We start from the raw sequence: 10,265 nt of genomic DNA, 5'->3' as shown, positions 1-10,265 counted from the left end.
GATATCTTGGTAAATCTTTTGCCTTCTCCTGACCTCAGTTCCTCCATCATTAACTTGGGGGACAGGCGGGAGGAGGCTAGGTCAGGTTTCTGAGGGCTGCGCCCCTTGATCAAGGGTTTGGGGTTCCAAAATGTTCAGGGTACACAAACGTGACCTTCAAAGTCCTACCTCTGTGCCTGACTTCTGTCCCCACTGCAGCTACTCTGGGGCATGCAAGCGGGACCCTGGCTGGCGTGCTGGGCGTGGCACAGCAGCCGGGAAACCCTTTAGTTGTGTGGCTTTGGGACACTGCAGCGCTTCTCTGAGCCTTAATAGACTGGTCCGTCATGTAAGGAAACCCCAGCGATTCCAGTCGACCTGGCTTGTGGGGCGCTGTGTCGGCACGCGGGGCTTTCTTTGCGAGTTACATAAGACCCTGGGGTGGCGGGAAGAAGGGGGCGTGGGGAGGCTCGGCCGGGACCAGCAGCGAGGTGGGGCACCGCGCGTGGGGGAGCGCAGGGCGCGGCGGAGTCGGGTTTCAGTGAGCGGGTGAGTCAGGCGCGGGCCGCAGCCGGGATCCCGCCGTCGCCACCGAGCGCCGCCTTTGTTCCGCGTGCGAAGCGGAGCTGGGGTCCGGCGACTGCACCATGGCACCCAGGTAGGACTCGCGTCCCGAGCGGCACCCTGGCCTCTGTCGCCCCGCCGTCTCCTCACCTTCTCTGCCACCGCTTCTTTCAGGAGGACCGCGCAGAACCGGCGCCCGCGGTGGCTGCTCTCCATCATCTCCGCGCTGCTCTCCGTCGTCCTGCAGACGCGCGCCGCGACAGGTAAGCCACCGCAGCCGCCGGTTGCGCGCCTGGGTGTTGCAGCGCCTCATTCCTGGACATAAAAGGGAGTGCTTGCTTGGCGCAGCGCGCTGTGCTGGCTCTTCTGTCCCGGGTCCTCCCGGGTACCGTGGTTTCTAGGCGCTGAGGAGATCGCTTCAGCCAGGGCATGCAGAGTGTCTGAGCTGGACGCGGCTTCCCAGTGAGGGCAGAGAGGGGTTTTGGCTGCACAGTGACACCACACTGCCAGAAAGGACAGGGTCACCAACAGTGTTGGGCATCCGCGCCGAGTTCCTGGCGCGCCGGGCTCGGGTTGAGCAGACCCGAAGTCCATTAGGTCTATAGAAAGCACAGTCACCAGCAGGGACACCTTGGCGCCCTGGTCTCTCCTAACATAACGGAACAGAGTGGCACGCGCGCTTGGTTCAGCGGGTTACCAGAGGTCCCCCCCTCCACCTTCCCCATCCTTGAGGGACAGAGGCGCGGTGAGTGATGGACTAAGCCTGGGCAAGTGACCCTTCCTTCTGTTCTCTGTGACTCACCCCCCCCCCCCAAAACCAGGACTCAGAAACTATCGAATTAAAGTGGATTTGGGTTAAAGTCTGGCTGCCTGGGTATGAATCGCGCCTCTGTTGGGTGACCATGGGCAATACTTTTCTTATCTACATGCCTCAGTTTCTTCATCTGAAAAGGATAAACTAGACCCACTTACTACTTCCCAGGGATATTGTGAAGTCTAACGGACAGATGGGGGGGGGAGTTCTTTCCATGCTTCTGGGTACTGAGTAGTCAGAAAATAAGAGTACAAGATATCTTCCTCTCCGCAGGAACTTTTGTGTTGGGAAGTACCTCAGCTGCAGTGGAGAGACATAGGAAATGCAGGCAGCTCTGAAAGCCAGAACTCAAACCTTGGGCAGGTTCCGGTCCCTGTTCCATCTTCCCGCCATGCGCTCAGCAAAACCAGGCTTTTGGAACAGCAGCCTCTCTGCCCATAGCACATAGCTCAGATGAATAAATGAAGAAGGCTCGGGAGTGTGTCATGGTCCTCTGATGGAAGTTGGGCTAGGATTGGTGGCCTTGTTTAACTCCTTAGGTGCTTGAAGAAGCCTGGTACCACCCGGCCTGTGGTCTGTGAGGGAGTAAGACGCAGATGCAATAATAGCTCTTCCTGCCAGGGCGTCCAGCCTGGCATTTCTTGCAGATCAAAGGGCAGTTGGAGCAGAGTTCTGGCTTCTCTCAGGATGACCAGTGTGGAAACCTTGCAATTTCCCATATGATATAGAGCTTTGCCAAGTCAACTGCAGAGGGCAGCTGACAACATTCAGTGCCCCTTTGGGATCTGAAGAGGACTCTGGGGGCCCTGAGCTCTATAGAACTTGTATGCAGCTTACATGGCTAGCTCTCATCTAGCGGTGTGTCAGATGGGGTGTGAACAGCCTCCCTTCTCAGTCATTATTCCAGGGGCTGGGGACTGAGGACCTTAGCTCTCCTATTCTGAGAACTCTGAATCCAAGTCAGTTTTCCAAGTGTCTGGGGTAGGATTTGACTCGGGTACCCTCACTCCGGAGACTTTGTTGTCAATGATCAAAGGAGTCTCCCAGAGATGGCCTTAAGGTCCCCCATTCTCCCGTGAATGATGTAGTGGGCGTGTCCTACTCATGACAGGAACCCAGTACATTCCCAAAGCTCCTGTAGCCTGTTGTTCTGGAGGGTCATCTCCATCTGAAAGCCCAGAGGGGCAGGCAGTTTGCCTAAAGACACTCGGTTGTTCCAAGATAGATCTGTGATAACCTTTAAGTCTATGGGAGAGATTCTTTCCACAGGGCCACTGCTCAACTGGCTATTAGGAAAAGAAAAGAATAGAATAGGAAAGGAAAGGAAAGAAAGAGAAAAAAGTTGTAATCCCAGCACTTGGAATGCTAAGGCAGGAGGATCATAACTTCAAGACTGGCTTGGGCTACACTGATAAACTATTTTTCAACCAGCAGTAAGACTTTACCGTTTTATAGTAGTCGACAGAGCTCACACCAGCTCCACAGATGCAGTTTCACAGACGAGGATACTGAGGCAAAGTCATTTGCCCAAGAGCACATGACCTGCAATGGCAGAAGTACAGCTGGAAGAATTTATGCTCTTGACCACTAAGCTAAATGTTTAAGTTTTTTCATGTCGCCAATAGTTAGGTGGCTTCTTAAGCACTCAATATTGATTACACCACTACAGAGTGAGTCTACTGGTTAAATGGCTACTCAAGAGAAGGAAAACCATACTCCCACTCAAAAGCTTTTATGTAACCATTTATACACAGTGGCAAAGTGTAGAAACAAACTTTCTCATTGACTGTTAAGTAAATAAATTATGGTATGTCCTTTCAATGGGGTACTATTCAGCAACGAAAAGGGAGGAAGCACACATCCACATGGCTACATGTGGCCAGATAAAAGCCTGCAGGTTCTCAGAGCCCCTTCAAACAGAATTTCTGAAAAGGAAAAACTACAGAGCTGGAGGGCATCCATGATGGCTTAGTCCTAGGGAAAGAAGCAGGGGCGACTAACACGGACAGTTGGGGACTTTGTATGGGATGACACAAGGCTGGACTGTGGTGGTGACTGTGCTATCACGTAGACGTAGTAGCTGACCTGGCTGCCTTCAGCACAAGCTGCACACTAGACCTCAACAAAGCTGTTTAGAAAAACGAAAGACTGCACTTTGCAGGCCTCTAGACTCAGGTGAGACCTACGGTCTGGTTCCCAGCAAGCCTGCGGAGAGTCTGCACCTGGCTGGCCATTTACAGACTGCCAGCCCCGTTGAGGACTGCTGCCCCCTGAAGGTTGTTCCGAGTCCAGGCTGCTTCTCCAGGTCTCAAGCTCTATTGTCTGTGCTATCCCTGGATGTCACCATAGGCAGAGCTCCTGGGGGATGGAGTCCAGGTGTACAGTAATCTGCCGACAGTGGGTTTATTAAAAAGTAGATCTTTGTAAACTTCCTCCTTGTCCCTCCCTCATCCATTTTTGAGCATTGGAAAACCCAGGTTTCATCTGTAAACTGAGATGACTAACTTCTCCTTCTGAGCCTCAATTTTCCCATCTATGAAATGGGATGGCAAGATTTGCTCAGCCTTGCATTTCTAGCTTTGAATAATGGGAAACAAGATGGCATTTACCCAGATTAAGACTAACTTAGGTTCAGCAAATGGATTAAATACGGAGTCAGTCAGGCCTTCTGCAGATTGGGGATACAAAGGAGCCAGATCCAGATCTCTCCCAAGGGATTCTGAATTCACAGTCAGAAAGAAAGACCGCACCTCATCCCACATCTACTTCATCCTGAGGGCAGTCACCCTTTCCCTCCTACATCCCTGAAGCTTCACCATCATGGCCCCTTGTGTCTCTGAGGGTCAGGGCTAGTCTGCAGGATTGCCCTGTGGGTTCCTCTCCTAATGAAGCTAGCTTGATCGGAAGGGCTGCTGTTTCGGAGGGTGAGGACCATTGCTGGAGCAGGAACGGTGCTGCCAGGCTTGTGCTCCCCCAAAGTACAACCCAGAAGGGAAGAGAACACCCAGGGCATTGCTCTGCTCTGGTAGGGGGTAGGAGCTCCCCACCTGTCAGGGATGATTGCCACCTGAACTTTTATAGCTGTCACTTCTGTTCACTTAAAAACAGGACTTGATGTAAACACACCTTCCATCCTGGGCTCTGTCTTCCTTGACTCTGAGCCTTTTCCATGAAAAATGTACTTTTCTGTTTCGGGTTCTTTCTCTGAATGTTAAGGCTTTGGCATCCATGCATGAGGCAAATAGTTTATTTCCACTGTAGTGCAATAGTCCACACCACGACTATACCTACTGTGACTCACCCGCTTTTCCAACAGCATGTGGGCTGTCGTGGACCCATGGAATCTGCCAGTGTGGTGCGACTGTCCTTATGTGTATCTGAGGATACACACGTATGCATTTCCTCTAGTTTCCCTCGGTGTGGTGTTGGGTCACAGGAGTACACAGTCTTCAGACGAGCAGGTACTGCTGGCGTGCCTTCTTCTGTGTTTGTTTGTACCCAAGACACATGTGCATCAGGAAGTAGAGCCCCTGTCCTCATCCTCTGGCCAGCATCCAGCCTCATGGCTGCATTTACTGACAACACTTCTAACAGGTGCAGTTAGAATCTTAAGGAAGCCTTAATTCCTATTTTCCTACATGTGAGTATGTGTGTGTCTCTCTCCCTGCCTGTGACTGTGGGTGTGGGTGTCTGTGCACGTGCTGAGGGCAGCCTTGGCTGTTCCTCTGGAGCCATCACGTTGTTTTGGAAGACAAGGTCTCTCGCAGCACTGCTCACTTACTGGTGTATACTGTGTGTCCAGCTATCCCTAGGGATCTTCCTGCCTCCACCTCCCCAGTACTGGTGTTACAAATGCACACTATGTTCAGTTTTTAATCATGGATGCTGGGGATGAAGCTCAGGTCCTTATGATCCGTGGCAGACACTTCATCCGTGGAGCCATCTCCCCAGTAGAGTTGATCAAACTTTTGTATGTCTATGAACTGTTTGGATATCCTGACTGACTTTTAAAATATGGAGGTGGGGTCTCCCACAGAACCTGGAGTTCACAGGTTAGGCCAGACTCGCTGGCCAGCAAGCCCCAGGGATCCTCCCGTCCTTGCCAGGCAATCTCTTTTTAAACATACTTACTGTTCTGCTTTTTCTGGTGCTCTCATATTCCCTTAGGATTCTGCCCAGGGAATTCAGCCTCTCCTCCCAAGCATCTTGGGTGCCTCTCAGTGACAGGGAACCCATACTGCATGGTGACCACTGACAACTCCTACATCCTCCGCTGCAGGAGGAACCATGACACAGGCCTGGGCCTTGTCCAACTCTGAATCCCAGAATCTCAGACAGGGTCTGACATAAGTGGACACTCAGTGAGGCTTTTTAATAAATCGAGGCAGGAGTGAGAAGGTCTAATCTGCCTTTTCATCTAACATATTCTCCATGGTACATAAGCCAAACCAAACCTTCCACAGCTCTGCCAACTTTAGAGTGACTGGCTGAGAATTCAGAGAACATTAAGGGGCTCCGTTTCCTTCCACAACTTCATAACTAGGTGGCCTGGGATTCAGTTAAGATACCCTGATCTTTATTATTTATGATTGCATGAGCTAGATGACCTGTTTGTTTGCTGGCTCATCTGTTCTCTTGTTTCTGATGTAGTCAAGGGTGGGATATCATCTTTCCTCTTCTAGTTAAGCTTCTGAGTTTATCTTTGATGGCTACAACTGATCCATTTGAAATGGACCAAAGGTGAAGGCATGAGCAGAAGTTAGCTCTATTCCAGGCAGGAGCCAGGAGTCCCCGAGTTACTAAGTGCCAGCGGTTGCCCTCACTGTGCTTCTTTGTACAATTTCTCATTTAACCACACAAATTTAACTCTTTAATCTCTATAGTACTGATTAATTTTATTCAAGAATGTATCTGTGCTGCCTGTGTGTGTATGACTTTGTGTGTGTGCTTAAATCCACAAAGTTTTGATGATTGTTTTTTAAAGTCAGATGAGGGACATCATCTTCATGCCGCCTTCACTAAACCATGAATTCTTTGCCTAAAAAAACATTTATTTATTTATTTATTTATTTATTGTGTGCCTGCACACACGCCACAGAGCACATGTGGAGGTCAAAAGGCAGCTCCCTTGAGTTGTTTCTCCTTCCATCGTGTGGATCTTGGGGATGGAACTCAGGCCACAGGCCTTGGGAGTAGCCACTTTTACCCAATGAACCATCTCAATGGTCCAAGTCTTGAATTTTTAGTAGGTCGGTTGTTAAATAATTGCCTCAGGATGTGATTGAACTTCTGGAGTGCCCTTGTGTGGCTAAGGGAGGAAGGGCAAAAGGAGCCAATCTTGCACAACTCAGTGAAAGATGTGAATGACGGAGGAGAAGGGATAAACACACAGGGATCTGTAGTCAGAGCACCGGACTGTGGGGTGGGAACTGCTGCCCTCTGCAGAGCCCAGGAAAGCTGAGATGCTGTCAGAGGTCTTCAGAGGAGTCGGGATTGCTGGATGACCAGCTCCTACTCCCCACCAATGAAAGGCCAAGCAGTCTAGGGTAAGAGTAGAACCTAGAAGAAGGTTCTGAGCAGCGTATAAGGAGTTAACTGGGCCAGTGGAATTCAGTGTGTGCAGCCCACACTCCATCTCCATCAGAACACAATTCTACTCAACTCAATCCAACCTAACCCAATCCTACAAAACTTATCAGTTCCTTAGTCCAGTTTAACCATCGTGGCACAACTGGTCCCAGCTCAGCCCAACCCAAACCAACCCAACCAAATTGAATTTAACCTAACTCAGGCCAACACGATCATTCCATCCAAATTTAGTCTGAGTCTTCTCAGCTCCATTTGACACAATCTAGTTAGTCCAGTTCAACCTAACTCAATTTAGCTCAACCCAACTCAACTGCGTTCAGCTCAGAATAGCCCAGGTAAACTAACTCATCCCAGTCCGACATAACAGACTCAACTCAATCCGTCAGAATCCAGGTCAATCTGTTTGTATCCATGGTGACACGGGGGCAGAAGGAATCTGTTTTGAAGACACTGTTCTTAAGCGACCAGGACTCTAGGTTTAGGATTTAGGGAGCTCCTTCCTGGGTTGGAGAAGCTTGCCTGAAGTATGGCTTGCAGGTAGCAGCCTCTGTAGGAGTTGCCCTTCCTATTGATGAGGGCCTCAAATAAGTCCAGCTGAAAAGGCTCTCAACCAAAGTCTCTTTAAACTAACTTCCTTCCCAAAGAATCTACCAACAATATCTTCAAGTGATCTGTCCTTCTCTCGTGATTGCTCTTAGAGATGTCTGTCTTATTCCCGTATTTCCTGGTGGTCCTGTTCTCTAAAGGGCTCTCTGGAGTGGAGGCAGGGGCTAGAGAGCTGCATAGGATCCACTCCCCATCCTGAGAGAGACTCAGGAGCTGGTAGTGGAGGCTTGAGTATAGCAGGTGAATTGTGTGCTTGGGGCTTGTTATGAGTGTCCCCATAGACAGACAGAAAGCTTGTGCACTATCAAAATAGGGACGTCCATTTCCACTAGAAATGGGGGAAAAAGAGGGACATAAACTGTGTGTGTGTCTAAGTGTATGTGTGAGTGTGCATGCAAATGGAGACAAAAGGGCAAACTTGAGTGGCATCCCCAGATACCATTCATGTTTCTTATAATTTTTTTTTAGAGACACCATATCTCATTGGCCTAAAAGTCACCAAGTAGGCTATGCTAGTTGGCCATTGAGTCCCAGGGATCTTCCTGTTCCCACCTCCCCTGCCCATGAATTGGACATACTACCACATCCAATAGTCAACCTTTAAAAGAGAAGATTTAAAAAAAAATACCATAAAAAGTGATGAAAGTAATGCATAGTATTATAAAAACCTGGGAAAAAAGAAGAAGAATTTTTTAAAAAAGCAAAGATCACATGTTATCCATACTCAGCAGTGAAGAAAGCCTGCTCACAATTGGGGGGACTCTCACACATGTTTTCCACATGTAAATATGCATATATGTTAGAACGTGAATAGATCATTGATGAGTGCTTTCTTCCCTTAGTAATCTTGTAGACGCTTCCTCAAGAGCATTAAACATTCTCTAATAGTCTATGTACCTAAACTAACATTTCATAGTGCAGATACCCAATTAAGCTCATTCATATGTGGGCTTCTAGCTGCTGCTGCTGCTGGCTCAATGTAAATCCTACTGTGAAGACTACAATGGCATCTCTGTTTGATGACTCTGTGATTATTAGTGACCACAAATTCCTAGAACAAATCAGTGGAGGTTTTGTTTGCAGTCTTTGGCCAGGTCATGGTAATTCACCAGTCAGGACACAGCCAATGAGAAAGCCTCTGCCTCCTGCCTTTGACCTGGACTACTGCCTCTTCAAGAAACGACAACAGCCAAAGGCCAGGGTGTGCGTTGCTTCTTCATGTTCCTGCCTTAGCCAAGCAGAGATGGGGTCTCCTCTCTTGTGTTCATTCAACCATTTTTCAGGCCTTGTGGTAAATGCTAGAGGGTTTTTCAGAAAGTTAGAATGTGGATGTGCAGGTCACAAGCTTGGTGTCCAAGGCCCCTGGAAACCCCCGGGCCAGCCACCAGCGGGTTTTAATGATATCTGGTCCAATCAATGCAACGAAGCAGCAGCATTATGAACAACCAGTCTAAGCTGGACATGGTAGCTCACACCTGTGATCCCTGCACTTACTAGGCTGAGGCAGGAGAACTGCCAGAAGTTCGAGACCAGCCTAGGCTGTATAGTGAGAGCCTGTCTCAAATCAGCAACAAAGCAGGCATGAAAACCCTCCAGTTCCACAGTTTCCTTTAGGAGGTGATGGTCCTGAGTCTCTGAGAGAGTCTTTATTTGACCACAACTCAGATGGCAGAGCTGGTTCCCAGGGAGAGATTTAGGATGTGGTTCTTGCCTCTGGTTTTCAAGGTTCTGGATTCAAATCTTAGCTCTGCTGCCTTCCTTTGAGTGAGATGTTTCAGTCTTTCTGATTCGTAGATTGGGATGGGTTTAGAGATGAGTTAGGTAGGAGTCAGTCAGTGACGGTGAAGTGCAATGTCTCATTAACCCCTCCGTCCTCACTGTGGGTCCCTTGGAGACAGGACCTTTGTCTTATTTACCTGTCTTTCCTCAGCATATGCCGTGACACCCAAAGGATACAGGGAGCTCTTGAATTCATTAAAGAATCTTTAAAGCCTGGGGCTGGGGTGACCTCAGAGAAAACCCAGCACGGTAAGCCCTTTGACATGACCATCTGTGTGCTGCAGGCTACTCCGTCATCCATTCTGGTTGCAGGAGGTGGGAAGGAGGTCAGAGCAGGGCTTACAACATAGATACATCAGGAAGAGCTTGTGTTTGCCCGCTGGGAATGTAGCACAGCATTAGAGGGCTTTGCCTGGCATGCACAGAACCCTGGTTCCATCCCCAGCCCTGCATAAACCACACAGTGGTGTACTCAACAGGAGTTCAAGGTCAGCTGAAGCTTTCCAGTTAGTCTGAGACCAGCGAGAGCTAAACAAGATGCTTTCTGAAGAGCAGTCTATGTTTGCTTTCCATGCTGTAAACATTTTCTGTGTTTACAGTTTCTATGGAAACTGTCACGGTTCCATCCGCTGGGGCAGAGGTGCTGAGGTCGAACTGATGACTAAGCAACTTATTCTGTCTGTGTCCTCTGCTTTTCCACCTTCAGTCACACAGGATTGTGGCTGCTTGACTCTGCCCCTTTGTCCAGCCTAGATAGGTGCAGTGACCAGCTCAGCTAGCAGCGGGTTCCTGGTGCAAGCCACGTGTATAAGAGGGCGTCCTGGCTCCTCTGTTACTGTCCTGGGATTTAGAGAGTTTGCCATGGACCTGGGTTCTGACAGTCATGGGTGCTTTCTATGCATTTTTATTCAATATTTTCATATAATATATTTGA

At 49.1% G+C, this 10,265-nt stretch overlaps 1 protein-coding gene across 1 annotated transcript in view; it reads left to right on the top strand.

Annotated features, from left to right (window-relative positions):
- Nucleotides 1–459: 459 nt before the first annotated feature.
- Col15a1 (collagen type XV alpha 1 chain) overlaps nucleotides 460–10,265 on the top strand; it is a 100,066-nt gene continuing 90,260 nt past the window's right edge. The window contains exons 1-2 of the mRNA XM_041667880.1: nucleotides 460–637; nucleotides 718–806. Coding sequence (XP_041523814.1) covers nucleotides 627–637; nucleotides 718–806 — 100 coding nt within the window. The 5' untranslated portion in view covers nucleotides 460–626. The remainder of the gene's footprint in view (nucleotides 638–717; nucleotides 807–10,265) is intronic.

Source organism: Microtus oregoni, unplaced genomic scaffold, assembly GCF_018167655.1.
Source record: "Microtus oregoni isolate MIOR12 unplaced genomic scaffold, Mior012 000017F_ref0000208, whole genome shotgun sequence".
NCBI lineage: Eukaryota > Metazoa > Chordata > Mammalia > Rodentia > Cricetidae > Microtus > Microtus oregoni.
This window is presented reverse-complemented; position numbering and strand designations above follow the sequence as displayed.